The following is a 19,392-nucleotide window of genomic DNA, read 5'->3' as shown; positions in this document are numbered from 1 at the left end:
TGAAGCATCCAGGAAACCAATCACTCAACAATGTTACCAGCAAAAGTGGACTAGGTTTTCTTCCTGGTGCCTGCTTCATCATCATGAACCAACTTTCTTGGGGCAGTGGAATCGGTGTTGGATTATCTCCTTTCTCTCTCTGATTCTGGACTCAAATCTACATCTATCAGAGTTCATCTCGGTGCTATTACAGCTTTTCACCTGCCAGTAGAGGGAAAACCTCTCACTATTCATCCTTTGGTTTCCAGATTCATGAAGGGATTTTTCAATGTGAAACCACTTCTCAAGCCTCCAGTCTGGGACTTTAATGTGGTTCTTTTCAGTTTGATGAAACCACCATTTGAACCAATGGCCAAAGCTCATCTCAAGTTTCTCACCTGGAAAGTGGTCTTTTGTTATTGCTCTCATCTCTGTCAGGAGGGTCAGTGTGTTACAAGCATTAGTAGCAGATCCACCCATCATGACAAGGTGGTTCTACGTACACATCTAAAGTTTCTTCCAAAAGTTGTCACTGAATTTCATATCAATCAATCGATTGTTCTACCATTCTCTTTTCCTAAGCCTCATTCTCATCCTGGAGAAAATTGCTCTACATATTTTGGACTGTAAACGGGCTTTGGCCTATTGCATTGACCAGACAAAGCCTCACTGAACTTCTCCCCAACTTTTCATCTTGTTTGATCCAAACAAGTTGGAGCATCCTGTTTCCAAGAGAACAATTTCCAACTTGCTGGCTGCCTGCATCTCTTTCTGTTACATTCAGACTGAACTGGCACTGGAGAGTTGTGTTACAGCCCACAAAATTCAAGCTATGGCAGCTTCTGTGGCTTTCCTGAGATCTACTCCCATTGAGGCAATCTGTAAAGCTGCCACCTGGTCCTCAGTTCATACATTCCCTTCTCACTATTGTCTGGAGTCATTCTCCAGACGAGATAGGCACTTCGGCCAATCTGTATTACAAAATTTATTTTCCTAATTGCCAACTCTCTCTCCATCCCATTTCTGTTAGCTTGGAGGTCACCCATACGTGAGAATATGCTGCCTGCTTGTCCTGGGATAAAGCACAGTTACTTAACGTAACAGGTGTTATCCAGGGACATCAGGCAGATATTCTCACAACCCACCCACCTCCCCGGGTTGGCTTCTTAGCTGGCTTATCTTAACTGAGGGACTGCTTGCCCTACATCGAGCGGAAAGGCATTAGCGCATGCGTGGTTCGGGCTATCACAAACTTTCTAAAGTCTTAAAGTGGCGATGTACTTTTAAAGTGGTGCGTACTGAGGCTCCTTCAGTGACGTCACCCATGTGTGGGAATATCTGCCTGCTGTCCCTGGATAACACCTGTTACGATAAGTAACTGCTTTCTACGTAGTCAGAGCTGTGGAGTCGGAGTTGTAGTCAAGGAGTCGGAGACAATTTTGGATACCTGGAATCAGAGTTGTGGGTACCAGAAACTGAGGAGTCAGATTCGAAAGATTTATCTACCGACGCCACAGCCCTGTCCGTAGTAGCACTGTCCTTATGGAATGCTCTTCCTATTAAACTCAGACAGTAGGACTCCTTATCTAAATTCAAATCAGAACTTAAACCTTTCTAATTCAAATATATTTATGATCATTAGGATTCTGATAACTACTATATATGATATATTATAGTCCCCCTTCTCTTTGCTATACATACATTGTATTTCCTTCCCTTCTCCCCTTTTGTCTCACGTGCAGTGTTATATTTCTTATGTAATTATGTTTGGTTTTTGTTACTATTTTATTTTTCTCCCTTTATATTTTATTGTACACCGCTTAGATTTTCTTAGTTGAGCAGTTGGGCAAGAATAGTGGGATCTGAGGCCAATGCTGCATAGACTTGGTCTGTCCTGCATATAGTGAGAAACAAAGAAGAGTGGCTAAATCCAGTGGAGGAGAGCAGCACTGGAGGCCACAGGGGGAGTTTGGAGTGAGAGGACAGCAGCTTATTATTAATAGTAACTCTTAAGCAAACAGAAACAACATGTATCCGTTATCTACCAATCCCCCTGGGTGCCAGTTAGCTGAAAGTCTACTGTACTCTGATGTCTGGTCTCTGAAATACTGCTCCGCTGCTGCAGTCACCACTGAATCACTCGAAAATTGTCACTCTTTCAAACTCTTTAAGATTTGGAAACAGAAAATAGTCAGATGGAGCAAGATCTGGTGTGTAGGGTGAATTGTCTATGCACTGAAACCCCAACTGCATCAAAACATCCATTGTTTTGCCAGCTTTGTGAGCAGGTGCGTTGTCTTGCTAAAAGAGAATTCCTTTCTGCAGCATCCTTCTCTTTTTTTTTCAATTTTTTCTTTTTCAGTGCCTCCTTTAATTGGGCACAGCAAGTTACAGTAGTATTCTGTATTAACTGGTCCCTTTGAAAATAGTCATTACAACACCTTCCTGATCCCAAAACACTGTGGCCATGACATTTCCTGCTAACTTTATTGGATCTTGAATTTCCTATTCCTTCCTTTCTGCCATAGGTGGTCTCGCCTTTCATGTCAACCAGTCTGTGGTGCTCCTGGTCTTGGGTAGCCGAGAGGTTCTTCGGAACAGAGGCAGTTGAGCAAGTTGGATGTCTGTCGGGTCCTTTGCTCCTATGTTCAGCAGACCCGGGAGTTCTGGAAGTTGGATCATCTTTTTGTCCTTTTAGCAGGTCCTCATAAGGGAGACGGCGCTTCCAAGGCTACCATTGTGTGATGGATCAAAGAGACTATCGCTTCTGCCTGTCTTCAGAAGAAGCCTGTTCCAGATTTTCTCAAGGCTCATTTCACTCAGAGTCAGGCAGCTTATTGGGCTGAGTCTTCTCTGGTGCTTCCAGTGGATATCTGTAAGGCCGCGGTTTGGTGTTCTCTGCATTTATTTGTGTGACACTACCGCGTGGCTGTCCAGGCATGTTGCGGTGTTCGGTGAGCGTGTTCTGGTGGCGGCCCTTCTGGGGTCCCATCCATGATGGGTACTGCTTTGATACGTCCCATCAATGAATTGTACCAGTCTGGAAAGCTGCTGAAGAAGGAGAAATTAAGTTCTTACCTGCTAATTTTCTTTCTTGACTCTCCAGATCAGTACAGTCCCCATCCTTGTTCTTATGGGATTCACGTGAAGAGTGTATTTTTTTCTGCAGGTTCTAGTATTTTTATAGGGTCGGAAGATCAAAAGAGCAGCAGCTTTGGCTCAGCTGGTGAGCTGTGGGGACGTTTTGCTGAAGGGTCTTCTTCTATGCAATTTCTAACAGTATTGCTCTATGTTAATTGTTACTCCTGTTGAGTGTTGTTACTGTTATAATTAGCACTTCTTAGTTCTACTTGGCTATTTGGCAGACTGATTAGACTAGAGGGAAGCTCAGCTATTAGTATTACAGCCAAAGTTTTGTCTCGGTCTCCACTTGCTGCTTATGGTAAGTTATTACCCCATCAGTGAACTGTACCCTACTCCGAAAGCCTGCCATTATAAAAGTTTTTTTAGACAAAACTCTAGCCTTTCAAGCGGGGAGAATGGGATGTGTTCTCTGATTGCCCACTCCCAATCTTACTATGAGTTTAGAAAATCACTGAAAATCTATCTGTTTGGTAAATTTATGCGATGACCGCTTTCCTTCACTCTACTTGTATCATGTTATATTTTATTGTATTGTATAGCATTGAATCCTACCGATTCCAACTGTATCTTGCATCTTCACTGATATGCCTCAGTTCTCTTGCTGTGAACCGCCTGGATCTTCTAGTTGGGCGGTATATAAGAAATAAAATTATTATTATTTATTATTATTATTACTGATCTGGAGAGTCTAAAAGAGAGAAAATTAGATAAAAAACCTAATTTCTCCTTTAGCATTATGATTCTGCAAATTAGCACATTGCAAAATAACACTCTTTTCAGCTACAGTGGCAAAATAATGTTCAGAATTTAGGAAGTTTGTTGAGCTGAGAATTTTCAGCACCCCCTCATACTTGGAGTAATGACATAAGTTCTGAGTCATCTTGCCTCACCAATAAAGGTGAGCCAGTTGTAGTGTATCTAGATTTTCAAAAAGCTTTTGACAAAGTTCCTTATGAGAGGCTCCTGAGAAAATTAAAGAGTCATGGGATAGTGGCAAAGATCAGTTGTGGATTAAGAATTGGTTATCGGATAGAAAATAGAGGATAGGGTTAAATGGCCATTTTTCTCAGCGGAGGAGAGTAAACAGTGGAGTGCCGCAGGGAGATGTACTGGGACCGGTGCTATTTAACTTATTTATAAATGATCTGGAAATTAAAATGACGAGTAAGGTGATTCAGTTTGCAGATGATACTAAACTGTTCAAAGTTATTAAAACGCATGCAGATTGTGAAAAATTGCAGGCAGATCTTAAGAAATTGGAAGACTGGGGGTCCAAGTGGCAAATGAAATTTAATGTGTACAAATGCAAAGTGATGCACATTGGGAAGAAAAATCCAAATCATAGTTAACAGATGCTAGGGTCCACCTTGGGGGTTAGTGCCCAAGAAAAGGATCTGGGTGTCATTGTAGACAATACAATGAAACCACCTGCCCAATGTGTGGCAGTTATGTTTCCAATACAGCAGGGACAATATATCAAGAGAGTCAGAAAAGAAACTTGGCTATAATAAATTTATTATAGCCAATGTGTGGCAGTGGCAGCAGCCAAAAAAGCAAACAAGATTCTAGGAATTATTTAAAAATGGATGGTTAACAGGATTAAGAATGATATAATGCCTCTATCATTCCATGGTTCAATCTCACTTGGAGTATTGCATTCAATTCTGGTCTCCTTATCTCAAGAAAGATATAGCGGCAGTAGAAAAGGTTCAAAGAGCGACCTTTCATGTCAATCAGTCTCTCTTTCTTCCTTCTGGGAAGAGGACTACGGGTCTTGATTTTGTTCCTTGCGATTGTGCGTAGAATGCTCCTGCACTTTGAGCAATCTTCTAATGACTAGGCATTCGGATTACCTTTTTGTCTTGTTCTCAGGACGTCACAAGGGTATGACGGTGTCCAAGGCATCGATAGCCCGCTGGGTCAGAGAAGCTATTGCTTCCGCTTATTTGTTGGCGGGAAAGCAGTTGCCAGCGGGTCTCCATGCTCACTTGACCAGAGCGGTGGCTACTTCATGGGCTGAGTCCAGGGGATTCTCCTTGGAAAAGATTTGTAGAACGGCAACATGGTTGTCCTTGAACACATTTTCTAAACATTACTGGATGGATGTGGCGGCGCGTGCAGAGGCATCTTTTAATACGTCAGTCATTGTGGAGGCAGTGTTCAATTCCCACCCAGTATAAAGATTGCTTTGCTACATCCCACTAGTCTGTGAAGTCATCTGTTTCTAAGGAAGGAGAAATTTTGTTCTTACCTGCTAATTTTCTTTCCTTTAGACACATCAGATGAATCTAGAGCCTTACTCTTTATTACTATCTGCTGTTGGTTCCCTTGCGGAGTGTTCATGTTGTGTGTTATGGTTGGTAGTTGGTTTCAGTTCAGGTGGGTTATTTATTTATTTTTTTTCAATTTGACAGTGCTATGGGAAAGAAGTTTTTTACTTGTGCAGTTTATTTCTAATGCTTTAGAAAAGAGTGATACTAATTGGCCAAGAGGAGCAACTGCAAATCAGTTCTCTATCTCCACCTGCTGGTAGATGTGTACTCTCTGGATTCATCTGCTATGTCTAAAGCAGGAGTGTCAAAGTCCCTCCTCGAGGGCCACAATCCAGTCGGGAATTCAGGATTTCCCCAATGAATATGCATGAGATCTGTTTGCATGCACTGCTTTCATTGTATGCTAATAGATTTCATGCATATTCATTGGAGAAATCCTGAAAACCCGACTGGATTGTGGCCCTCAAGGAGGGACTTTGACATCCCTGGTCTAAAGGAAAGAAAATGAGCAGGTAAGAACATAATTTTTCCTTTCTCCCCTATTGACAACTCCAGACTCCGTCCCTTCTATCTTGCTGCACAGTATGCCTGGAACAGACTTCCTGAGTCATTACATCAAGCTCCATCACCAGCAGTATTCAAATATAAACTAAAAGCTCACTTTTTTTAGGTTGCTTATAACTCCTAACTCTCACTCCCTTTAAGATACCTATGCCAATCTTACCATTCTTCCTGTGAGAAAATCCCCAAACCATATATGTACTGTTTGCTGTTTAAACTAGAATGTAAGCTCTTCTGAGTAGGGATCATCTATTACATGTTAAATACACATGTATAGTGCTGTGTACGCCTTTCATTGCTTTAGAAATGATGAATAGTAGTAGTAGTGGAAAAAGGCCTACATCAACTTCACTCAGAAGAGATGTGCGCTTAGTAACCTGCGCAAACAAGGAATCCACTTTAGGCTGGATAAAAAGATACTGGCATTCCTATGCCATAGGATACAGTCAAGACATGGCTCTGGCAACCTTGGCAAGACATGGCCCTGGAGAATCCCACTGTTCAGTGACTAAGACATTAATGTCCAGATGACAAGGAAACGTGTTAGACTGAACCCTCACACCATTCATAATAGATGGAACCGGCTTGAGAGTCTAAATTCAGCTAGCGCAGGGACTCAGAAAATAGATTCAGCAGAGCCTTTGGCTTAAAGAAGCACAGGACCAAGGGATCATCCCCAGGATACAAAGCCATAACAGGATCCAAAGTGCCTGCATCCCCTGAATGGGAGGCACAGCTTGAGGCAATAAGGGAACAACGAGAGACTCATCTTCATCTGTGTCCCCTATGCCCTGAGCAGCGTTATACTGGCTCGCGGCCTGAAGGAGATAACCCCCTTGTCCAGAATGACACACTTTCTACTGGAAAAGATATTGACAAAATAAGAACCTAATCTCTTTTTGGCTGTTTTCAATTCCTTTTTTATTTTTGGTTTATATCAGTTCATAAGAATCTAATCTAATCTTCAATTTCTGGGTTGCTCTATGCCTACCTAGGTTCAAGATGACTTACAAATCATGAAGTTTACATTACGCTTAAGAGTTACAACAATGAAATTTAAAGTAAGCAGAATACTATGAGGTAATTTCCAGAGATAGATGTAGTATTCAATAGAGGGAAACGCTGAGTTGTCATTTACAATTACAGTACTGCAGTTTGAAGTATAATACAGTTGTTATATACAAGTAGATTGGTGCGATTGTTAAGTAGAGTTTTGAGAGGGAGCTCTTGTGGTTTCTGGAAGAATGAAATGCTGTGTAGGTTGCTTTGGAAAAACATACTTGTTAAGTGTCATTGGAGTATATGTTCAAAAAAGGAAAGTCTTAAGTTACTTTTGAAATCTGGAGTAGTTAGGTTCTGTCTTGATAGTTGTTGGAAGATTGTTCCAGGTCTTGGTGCCAAGGTAGGTGAGTAGTGAGTTAAATATGTACTTGTATTTTACACCTTTGGGAGAGGGAAGGATCAGTTGAAATGTTTTAAGTTTTCTAGCTGATACTGGCCAGGAGCTGACAAAAAGGTTTATAAGTGGCTCTGGAGTTTTGCATGTAGGATATAGAACATTACATACAATAGTAGGATCTCTCCTTTGAGGCTGTTATTCTGTCCCCGGATGAGCGTAGACCGCCTAGCTGCCCCGCTGTGACGGAAGAGTCGATGGATGACTCACCGGCTCGAGATGCCCTCTTGCTGTCCTCTCTGTTTGGGAGGACCAACCCTGGAAGGGGGGAGGAAGTGTTTGTAAGATCACAGCAAGCGGTGAGGAGTTCACAGCAAGCCCAAGGAGACTCTTCAAATTCTTTGGCGGCTACAGGTATTTCAGTAGCCCAAGAAAATCTTTTGATAAATGAAGTGATATCTAGCTCGATGGGCATTGCAGGGATCCCTGGAACTGAGATTGTTCCCTTGCAAAGGCCCAAGGTAATTACGATGGAATCCATATGGGAGGCCATATCCAATATGCAAACTTTACTGGGGACTCAAATTCAACAATTATCTTTGAGTTGCACTACTGTTATAGCGGAAAATTTGGAACTTAAGGATAAAGTTACAAGTCTGGAAAATAAAATGAGTGACATTGAGCCTAAAGTAAAAACTTTGGAAGTACAAGCCCAGACTTGGATAAAGGACAGTGCTAGTTTGCACTTTAAGCAAGAAATGCTGGAAAATTCTGCTAGAAGATGTAATCTTCGGATCATTAACTTTACAAAAGTACAAACAACAACTGCCCTAGTTATTATATTTAAAAAATATTTGTCAGAAATTTTGAAGGTACCACAAAAATATATTACCTGCCAACGAGAGTTAAATCTCAAAATCCAAATCAACAGAACTTATCTGTTGATAGTTTGGATTTAACACATTTTCTAGAGAGGTCGGATACGGAGAATCAGGTCCCTGCTACATTAATAGTACAGTTTGCAATTGATTCAGACAGGGATTGGCTGCTTAAAATGTTTTTTAAGCATAGAGATGTTCCATTTATGACAAATATAATTAGGATGTACCCTGATGTATCTCGCTCGACCCAGAAAAGAAGAAAACAATTCTTAATATTGAGACCACAGGCTATTCAGCTAGGGGCGACCTTTGTCCTAAGATATCCCTGTAAATGCATTTTGACATATGGGGGGAATAGATATGTATTTTATGATTCACAGCAGTTATCTAAATTTATCTCTGATAGAGAATCTTCATGAGCTTCCTTGTTCTCTTGTTAAGCTCAAAATATTGGTTCAAGAGCACTCAAAACGCCTATCTTTTTTTGCCTTATATTAATTGCCTTGATGATTCATTTCAGTCTTTTTCATCAGCCTCGCCTCCAAAAATTGTGGATTAATAATGCGATGTATATTTTGATATTCTTTAGTTGTTTGGAATTTTGATTTAATTTCAATTTACACTGCATGTTTTCTTTTATTGACCTGTAATTTTGTCAATTATTAAAATTATAAATAAAGAAATAAAAAAAAACAACATACAATAGTTTGAAGATGATGTGAGTGGTAATAGATAACTAGTGCAGTATACTGTAGTAAGATGAGATGGAATCATATTTTTCAGTTTGAATATTAGTCTCTCTGCTGTATTTTATATTGGTTGTAGTTTGTGCATGAGGGTAGAGTTAATGCCAGCATAGAGAGAGTTACAGTAGTCTATTTGGGATAGCACAAGCATCTGTGTCAGTATGGCAAAGTGATGATCATAGAAGAAGGATCTGATTAGTCTTAGTAGATTTGGGATTCATAAGATAGGGTAGAGTTGAGTATAAAACACCCATTTCTCACCCGCTCTTGTTTTATTAGCCTCTACTAGTTACCGTGCTGTCCTCCTGTTCAATCCATACCTCAGACATTAAACAAGTACCTAGACCTCTCCCTAAACTGACGCTAAGCCTCTCCTCTGTTTAGCACACTATTCACACGCAATCTAAACAAGTCCTACCTCCCAGCCCCAAAGGCTCCCAAGACTCATCATGAAGCCTCCCCTCTGGCTCCTTCTTTTCCTTCTTTGCTCATCTCTTAAGACCACCTTCTGCTTGAAACCTCCCTCCCCCAATCTACTAGACTCCTCAAATGTCAGTAATTTCTGCCCTGGTCTCAAAATCCCCACGGTGATGCGCACCAGAAGTCACCCTTTCAAAAAAAAACCCCGCAAAGTCAACCACGCCTCTATAAAACCCGTGCCTCCCCGCCAATCTTCCCAACCACGCCTCTGACTCTCACCCCAATCCCGACACTTTACTGCAACGCCAGATCCGTATGCAACAAGATTCAAATTTTGAAGGACCTTCTCGTAGACTTTGACCCTGGATTCCTCTGCATCACGGAGTCCTGGATCACTAAAGACGATCTATTTAGACAAAACGAACTATACCCCCATGGCTACCAAGGCCTCTTCTCACCTAGAACAAACCGAAAAGGAGGCGGCCTGGCACTCCTCTACAAATCTTTCTTTGATGTCCAGCTCCTCGAAAAGGGCAGCCACTCCTCACTAGAATATATGCTTGCCTCAGTCAACAATGAACTCCATCTACACCCACTGGGTATCTTATTATTATATCGCCAACCAACCCCTTGGAGCAACTCCTCCGAACTCGTCCTCGAGACCATAACTAACGCGTTCCTTAAGTTTCAAAGTCTACTGATCATTGGGGATATCAGTCTCCACCTTGATGACACCACCAGCAAAGATGCATCCGAATTTAATAACTTCCTCACCTCTCTAGGCTTCCCCCCCCCCCCCCGCATCCTCTCCAACCCATGAAAAAGGTCACACACTAGACTTCATCAGTTTCCTCGATCTTACTGCTTACAAAACTTCAACCGACGACACCCGCTGGGAATCATGTCCCCTGGTCCGACCACTTCCTAGGAACTTTCAGTCTCCCCATCTTCATGTCGCACCTTGGGACTTCACCCCATACCTCTAATTCTATTACTTTCCGCAAAAAAATTTCAAGCGATCAGTTCTGGACCAAATTTCTCAACCAATTCTCCTCCATGCCTAAGCCTGTAGATTCAGTAACCAACTGGCACAACTGGATTACCCTCTCTGAGTCCACCTACCACTCCCTCGCCCCACTTTCCACTAAAACCATCTCCTACTCCTGCAAGGCACCCTGGTATCTTCCATTTCACAGAGAACTGAAACAGAAATGTCGATCTCTGGAACGCATCTGGAAAAAATCTAAATCTCCTACAGATAAACAGACCTGGAAGGTCAACATTAAGCTCTACAATACTATACTCAAAAAAGCAAGGAAGAACTTCTACGGTGACAAGATCACCAGATCAAACAACCAGAATAGTGCGCTGTTCAACATCTGGCGCTCCTTAACTTTTAAAAACAACTCCTCCATGCTCTCCTCCTCCCCATCAGCCGATGTCCTAGCAAACTTCTTCAACGGTAAGGTCACCACCTTAAGAAGCTCCTTCCCGCCTGCAGTCTCCTTCAACTCTCTGGTGTCCGCCATTCCCAACCCTACCCCAAATGTTTCTTACCCTATCCCAGTAAACAGATCCTGGACTGCCTTTGAGCAAGTTTCCGAACCGCAGGTCCTTAAACTCTGCCTGAAACTGAAATCCTGCAAATATACCTTGGACCCATTTCCATCCTACCTATTTGAGAAAATTCCCACACAGGCCATCTCATCTCTTACCAAACTTATAAACTCTGCCCTATCATCGGGCCTTTTCTCCCCAGAAATGGGACATATTGCGTTGACCCCCCTACTGAAAAAAGCTGACCTGTATCCCTCCACACCATCCAACTATCGCCCAATAGCAAATATTCCTCTCCTAACCAAATTGCTAGAGTCTATCATATCCTCCCAACTCTCAGCCTACCTGGAAAGATTCTCTATTCTCCTACCCTATCAATACGGCTTTAGACCCAACTTCAGCACTGAATCCCTTTTGGCCTCACTAATCTCTAAGGTTCATCAACTTGATTCTCATAATAAATGTGCTGTTCTCCTTCAATTCGACCTTTCTGCAGCCTTCGACGTTGTCCATCATGACATTCTAATCTTCCAACTCTCCGAGATAGGCATTAGCTCTACAGTCCTTGATTGGTTCTCAAACTTCTTACGTTCCCGTTCTTACACCGTCACCAAGAATGGCACCTCATCCTCCCCATGGAAACCGACATGTGGAGTCCCGCAAGGTTCCCCCCTATCTCCTATTCTTTTCAACATTTATATGTCTTCCCTGAAACTCCTCCATCTATCCCCCCTAGAAACACTTTACACTTATGGCCGATGACATCCTGGTCCTCCTCGAGACCGACTCGAACCTCACTAATCTCGCATCGAACATCTCCTCATGCATAACAAACCTCCAATCTTGGGCCCTCACTGTTCAAATGAAACTGAATGAGTCCAAAACGAAACTACTTTGGCTCGGCCCTAAATTAGACCAACTACCCACCTCCATCCCATTGTCCTCAGGCTCCTCACTACAGTTGGAGTTCTGTAGCAAAGTTCTGGGCATCACCATTGATTCTTCACTATCCTTCAACGACCACCTGAACTCCTTGATAAAAAAATGCTTTTTCAGCCTTCAAATGCTGAGGAAAGTAAGATCCTGCTTCCATCAAAAACACTTCACCGTCCTCGTCCAATCTACCATCCTTTCCAGATTGGACTATTGCAATTCTATCTACTTAAGCCTAACAAAGAAAAGCCTCCATAGACTCCAACTAATCCAGAATACCGCTGCTAAGCTTATCTTCTCAAAAAGTAAATTTGACCATGTCTCACCACTCCTGTCCAAGCTCCACTGGTTTCCTGTAATTTCCAGGGTCCACTTTAAATGTGCCTGCTTAACCTTCAAGATCCTACACGGCATCCTCCCTCCTTTTATTCCATTATCCTGGAATTCCTCAAATCCAAATTCCACTAGATCCGCCCAAAAACTAAAATTATTCTTCCCCTCTTTAAAAGGCATATCCCATGTTGGTAAACTAGGGTCTTCCCTCCCCTTCAGAATCACGGAGCTCTGGAATAATCTTACCTCCCCACTTCGTAACTTGAGCTCCCTTCAACTATTCCGTAAGCATCTGAACACTTGGCTATTCTCTAAAATGTAACTTTTCTTTCCCTCTCTGGTACACTAAGCCCTCTAACCTCTCTTCATACTTATTTCTATAATTCCATTGGAGTTCTGTTCTTTCCCAATTCCTGTAAACCGTGCCGAGCTCCACGTTGTGGAGAAGATGCGGTATATAAACCCAAGGTTTAGTTTAGTTTAGGTTCCTGAAGGTAGTGTAACAGTTGTAGCGAAACCATAGGACTTTGATTTTGATGTGCTTAGTTTGAGTGGCCTGCCCCATTCCAATGCCTATGGCTCATTTCATTGTTATATGATGCTAATTAAAATATTCTGTTAGTAGTGGAGTTAAATCACCTTTGTTTTTACACAGCGAGACAGATTCGGATTCTTCTTCCTCTCTGCCCACATCTGATGATGATCAGCAGGCTAAAAAGGAAGGAAAAAAATACCATGCTGTGGTACAAGATGAATTGCTTCTTGAGGTTGGTACATCTGTGATACTATATTACCTTTAAATTATTTAGAAATATTTGTTTAGTTTCTTTTATAATGTAAGTTTGGGGTGGAAAAAAATGTCCTCCCATGTGCCTGATCACTTAAAATTTGACACTGCCCTAGGTTTAGATTTCACATGAACTATAAGTACTGTGGCTGTACCTTATTTGAGACACCTCAGACTGGTTATAACTTGGTGCTAGGTTGCATGGTAGAGGCTGGGGGATGAAATGGAAAGAGGGTAAAAGTCCAAAAATACTCTAAGAAAAGGAAGAGACGCTTAAGAGAAAGAAAAAAGTCCAGATGAAGGTGAAAAAGCTATGGAAGGTATGAGAAGAAAATGAAACGGGAAGGGAGAGAGCAAAGTGGGTATAAATAGGAAATCATCATTATTATGTATTGACTTGATTATACTGCCTGTACCAGTCAAGGATCTAAAGCAGTTTATACATTACAGTGACTAAATTATGGAAGAGGAAAGGAACTCTCCAAAAGTAATGTCCCCTTTTACCGGGATTAGAGTCAAAAGAATTTACATCAAAAAGAGAGAAAAGAGAGAATTCCTTTCTAAAAAGATCATTGAAACAAAACAGAGAATTCCACAAAAACACTATACCAAGTAGTATGTGGGTTACTGGGGGAAAAAAACAAAGAAATTACTAACAAATGCAACCTAACTAGTAAAGATTTCAGCAGTTTGTTTCACAGAAAATTAAGAAAATCAAGTCTGACAACGGTATAATTAACAACATATGAGTAGACATACCGGTACATAAGGAAGAATTTGAACCAATCATAGAGATACAAGTAAAGAAACTTCTGAGAAGTGTGAAACCTTGACCCATGCCCAGTTTACCTAATGAGAGATCTTGAGGGCTTGGGACTAACCTACCTCACAGATATTTTAAACAAATCATTATAGTCTGGAGAAGTTTCACTTAAATGGATACTTACGGTCATCAAACCCATTAAAAAAAAATAAAAAAACTAGAGGATCTTTCCAACTACAGGCCAGTAGCTAACCAGCCATGAATAACAAAACTTATAGACAAAAGGCCTGCCAACAAATATCAGAAAACATGTCAAAGTTAGATCAGGCCCATTCAGGGTTCAGAAGATACCTGAGTACAGAGACAGTATTAGTAGCATTATCCCAGGACAAGCAGGCAGCATATTCTTGACTGATGGGTGACGGCACCGACGGAGCCCCGATACAGACAATTTTAGAGTGATTGCACTCTAAGAACTTGGAAAGTTCCAGTAGGCCACACCGCGCACGCGCGAGTGCCTTCCCGCCCGACGGAGGCGCGCGGTCCCCAGTTTCTTAGTTTCCGCGGAGCTAAGAAGACGCGCTTTTCAACGGCTGTTGAAAAGATTTTTTCCTAACGCCTTCCCGCTCGCGAAAACCTCGTCGGAATTGTATTCCCTTTTTTTCTTTTATTCTTTTCTTATATAAAAAAAAAAAAAAGTTTATTTTTTCTTTCTTTTTTCGATTTTGCCCTGGCGGGGCCTGCTGCCACCATTGAGGCCTCGGCCTTCGATTTGGCAGAAGCCGTTTTTACTTTCATGCCCCCCCAGCCAGGGTTTAAAAAGTGCCAGCGGTGTGCACGGCCTATTTCTCTCACGGACCCGCACAACTGGTGCTTACAGTGCCTGGGTCCCGAGCATCAGGCTTCCTCTTGCACCCGCTGTGCCACATTAAAGAAACGGACATTAAAAAACTGTCAAATCCAACAACGGTTGCTTTTCGGTGCCGAGATGTACGAGGAGCGCAGAGGAGCGCAGAGAGAGGGGAGACATGATCGAGACGTTCAAATATCTCACGGGCCGCGTCAAGACAGAGGAAGATATCTTCTTTTTCAAGGGTCCCACGGCAACAAGAGGGCATCCGTGGAAAATCAGAGGCGGGAAACTGCGAGGTGACACCAGGAAGTTCTTTTTTACTGAAAGGGTAGTTGATCGCTGGAATAGTCTTCCACTTCAGGTGATTGAGGCCAGCTGTGTGCCTGATTTTAAGGCCAAATGGGATCGACACGTGGGATCTATTCACAAGGTAAAGGTAGGGGAGGGTCATTAGGGTGGGCAGACTGGATGGGCCGCGGCCCTTATCTGCCGTCTATTTCTATGTTTCTATGACCCTACGGCATCGACACCGGCGTCGGTACCATCGCAGTCGGCACCCACTTCGTCGACGCTGCGCGACACCGCCCCGGCGTCGCAACATCCAGGTAAGCCGGCTAAGAAGCCTTCCCCGCTGGAGCGTCCTCCGGTCTCGATAGCAGCGAGCCCAGTCCTGCCGACCACGAGGCGCCCGCGGAAGCACTCCGCCCCTATTGAGGTGAGTCCCTCGACCTCGGGCTCCTCATCCTCAGGGCGTCGAGCGGCACCGCAGGTACCGCAGAAGAAAAAAGCGGTACCGGTGCCTTCTCTAGACGAACGCATTGCAGCCGTCCTCCAGGTGCAGCTTAAAGAGCAGTTACAACAGCTCCTTCCTGCTCTATTGGCACCGAACCTTCCAGTTCCGGTCCGGTCTGAGCCACCGGTACCGACAGTGGAGCAGCCTTTATTGTCCGCGTCCACGTTGTCGGTACCGGTCCACTCTGCTTCATCGGTCTCCATGCCAGTCCTCGCACCGGAACCGCGGGCTCAACACCAGGCTGTTCAGACTTCGGCACTGCTGCAGCCTTTAACGTCTCCCGGTACCGTGTCTACGAGGTCAGGTAAGTCGGCACGCAAATCCCAACACCTGGAACCCTCCACACCGGAGTCTCGAGACTGTAGCTCCCAAATTAGGGATCCTGATCTGTGGGGTGACTCCGAAGAGCCTCTTCTTTCTGAGGATGAGTGTTCCTCTGGTGATGAGAATCAGTCTGTTGCAGATCCTTCCTCTAAACCAGATTCCACATCCTTTACCTCTTTCTTAAAAGAGATGTGTGAATCTCTTTCTATTCCCTTGGAGGCTGAGTCCAAGAAATCCAAAGCGTTTTTGGATGCACTGGACTTTGACCAGCCTCCAAAGGAATTTTTCAAACTCCCTCTCCACGATATCTTGAGGGAAACCTTTTACAAAAACCTGGAGACTCCTCTGACCATACCGGGAGCTCCCCGTAAATTGGACTCCTTGTACAAGGTCATCCCCATTCCTAGCTTCGACAAACCTCAACTCCCTCATGAGTCTCTTTTAGTAGAATCCACACTTAAAAAGTCAGCTGGAGCTAGTGTGTATGCCTCGGTCCCTCCTGGCAGAGAAGGAAAAGCCATGGACAAATTTGGCAAACGACTATATCAGAATGCCATATTAGCTAATAGGTCAGGGAACTATGCTTTTCATTTTTCCTTTTATTTAAAGCATCTCATTCAAGATCTGACTGCTTTTGAAAAATACCTCCTTGACCGTAAGAAATCTGCATTTCGCCACTGTTCTTCCTCTCTCCTTCAACTGCGGAAGTTCCTGGTTAGGTCAATCTATGATACATTTGAATTGACTTCTAGAGCCACGGCCATGTCTGTTGCCATGCGCCGTTTGGCATGGCTCAGGGTCTCTGAGCTCGACGTTAACCATCAGGATCGCCTGGCTAACGCTCCCTGCTTAGGCGATGAGCTTTTTGGAGAGTCTATGGACTCCACTACCCAAAAGCTGTCTGCCCATGAGACTCGGTGGGACACCCTCTTGAAAACCAAGAAAAAGACTCCACCTGCCCGGCCTTTTTGCCAACCATCGGCCTACCAACGCCGCTATGTAGCTCGTCCTCTACCACCAGCTACTCAACAGCCTAGACGTCAGCGTCAACAACAACGACAACCTCCTAGGCCAGCTCAGCAACAACAGGTGAAACCTCCTCCACCTCAAAAGTCTACCCAACCCTTTTGACGTGGTTCTCCAGGGCATAGCCAGTATTTCACCATCTGCCCATCTTCCTCGACCCATAGGAGGGCGTCTTTCAGATTACATCAGCCGTTGGGAGATCATCACATCGGATCAGTGGGTCCTCAACATCATCCGCCACGGCTACTCTCTCAACTTTCAAACTCTTCCTGCCCAAAGTCTGCCAAGAGAGTCTGCTTTGAACACCCCTCAATCTTCCCTCCTTCTTCAGGAGGTTCAATCCCTCCTTCTTCTGAACGCAATAGAGGAAGTTCCTCTAGATCAGCAGGGGCAGGGATTCTACTCCCGTTATTTTTTGGTTCCCAAAAAAACAGGGGATCTCAGACCCATTCTAGATCTTCACGATCTCAACAAATGCTTGGTCAAAGAAAAATTCAAAATGCTCTCTTTGGCCACTCTTTATCCTCTTCTCACTCAAGGCGACTGGCTATGCTCCCTCGATCTCAAAGAGGCATACACTCATGTCCCCGTCAATCTGGCCTCCAGACAGTACCTCCGCTTCATGATCAATCACTGTCATTACCAGTACAAGGTGCTACCCTTCGGTCTTGCCTCCTCTCCAAGAGTGTTCACCAAATGTCTGATTGTGGTGGCTGCTTTTCTACGCTCTCACCACCTTCAAGTCTTTCCTTACCTGGACGACTGGTTAATCAAGGCCACTTCCTCTCAGACAGTGCTCCTTGCCACCAACCAGACCATCCTGTTTCTGCAACTTCTGGGGTTCGAGATCAATCTACCCAAATCTCATCTCATCCCCACTCAGAGACTTCAATTCATAGGAGCGATCCTAGACACTGTCCTCATGAGAGCATTCCTTCCGTCCAACCGTCTTCAGACTCTTCAATCTCTGTGTCAGCAGGTGCTTCCACAATGCTCCATCTCTGCCAAGCAAATGATGATACTCTTGGGTCACATGGCCTCGACAGTTCATGTCACCCCCTTTGCACGTCTTCACCTGCACACTCCTCAATGGACCCTTGCTACCCAGTGGTCCCAAGCGACGGAACCTTGCTCACGACACGTATTTGTGACATCATCTCTTCATCAGTCTCTACAATGGTGGTTGATAATCCTCCAATCTCTCCAGAGGTCTTCTGTTCCATCTACCTCCTCATCAACTTATCATCACCACCGACGCCTCCCCTTATGCCTGGGGAGCTCATTTAAACGAGTTCCAAACTCAAAGCCTTTGGACAGCCCAGGAAATGAAGCATCATATCAACTTCCTGGAACTCAGAGCGATGTTTTACGCTCTCAAGGCTTTCCAACATCTTCTCTTTCCTCAAGTCCTCTTGCTATGCACAGACAATCAGGTAGCGATGTACTACATCAACAAACAGGGTGGAACTGGCTCTTGCCTCTTGTGCCAGGAAGCCCAGAAGATTTGGGCTTGGGCGACAGATCACCAATTGTTCCTGAAGGCTATCTACATTCAGGGAGAGCAGAATTCCTTGGCGGACAACCTCAGCAGAATTCTCCAATCCCATGAATGGACTCTCGATCAGTTGACTCTCCAGTCCATTTTCGATCAATGGGGCACTCCTCAAATAGACCTCTTTGCAGCTCCTCACAATCATCAGCTGCCCCACTTCTGCTCCAGACTCTACTCTCCTCATCGTCTGGCAGCAGACGCATTTCTTCTGGATTGGTCCAATCTGTTCCTGTATGCTTTTCCCCCTCTACCTCTCATGTTGCGAACCTTGTTCAAGCTACAGAAGGAACAAGCCACCATGATTCTCATTGCTCCACGGTGACCCAGGCAGCATTGGTTCTCCCTTCTACTTCAACTCAGCTCCAGGGAGCCTATTCTACTTCCGCAGTTTCCTTCTCTGCTTACACAGCATCAGGAGACCCTTCTGCATCCCAACCTTCAGTCTCTGCACCTGACAGCTTGGTATCTATCGGGCTGACTTCGAATGATACTCTTTTATCTCAGCCCGTTCGTTCTATTTTGGATGCCTCCAGGAAACCAGCCACTCTGCAATGTTACCATCAGAAGTGGACTAGATTTTCTTCCTGGTGTCTTCTTCATCATCATGATCCTGCGTCCCTTGCAGTGGAGACTTTGTTGGATTACCTTCTTTCTTTGTCTGACTCTGGCCTCATGTCTACTTCCATCAGAGTCCACCTCAGTGCTATTGCTGCTTTTCATGAGCCAGTTCATGGGAAACTCCTTTCAGCTCATCCTTTGGTTTCCAGATTCATGCGGGGTCTTTTCAATGTGAAACCACCTCTTAAAGCCCCTCCTGTAGTCTGGGATCTCAATGTGGTTCTCTCCGCCTTAATGAAGCCTCCGTTTGAGCCTTTGGCTACGACTCCTTTCAAGTTTCTCACTTGGAAAGTGGTCTTCCTTATTGCTCTAACCTCTGCCAGGAGGGTCAGTGAGCTACATGCACTAGTTGCGGATCCACCTTTTACAGTCTTTCATCATGACAAGGTGGTTCTGCGTACACATCCAAAGTTTCTCCCTAAGGTTGTCTCTGAATTCCATCTCAACCAATCT

The 19,392-nt window shown here is 43.9% G+C and overlaps 1 protein-coding gene across 3 annotated transcripts in view; it reads left to right on the top strand.

The window, feature by feature from the left end:
* NAF1 (nuclear assembly factor 1 ribonucleoprotein) overlaps positions 1 to 19,392 on the top strand; it is a 135,260-nt gene that overhangs the window by 26,308 nt on the left and 89,560 nt on the right. For all 3 annotated transcript variants that reach the window (XM_033941610.1, XM_033941592.1, XM_033941599.1), the window contains exon 3: positions 12,879 to 12,990. In XM_033941610.1, the coding sequence (XP_033797501.1) occupies positions 12,879 to 12,990 (112 nt within the window). The remainder of the gene's footprint in view (positions 1 to 12,878; positions 12,991 to 19,392) is intronic.

Source organism: Geotrypetes seraphini, chromosome 1 (assembly GCF_902459505.1).
Source record: "Geotrypetes seraphini chromosome 1, aGeoSer1.1, whole genome shotgun sequence".
Lineage (NCBI taxonomy): Eukaryota > Metazoa > Chordata > Amphibia > Gymnophiona > Dermophiidae > Geotrypetes > Geotrypetes seraphini.
The sequence above is the reverse complement of the archived record's forward strand: the minus strand, read 5'-3'. Positions and strand labels throughout refer to the sequence as shown.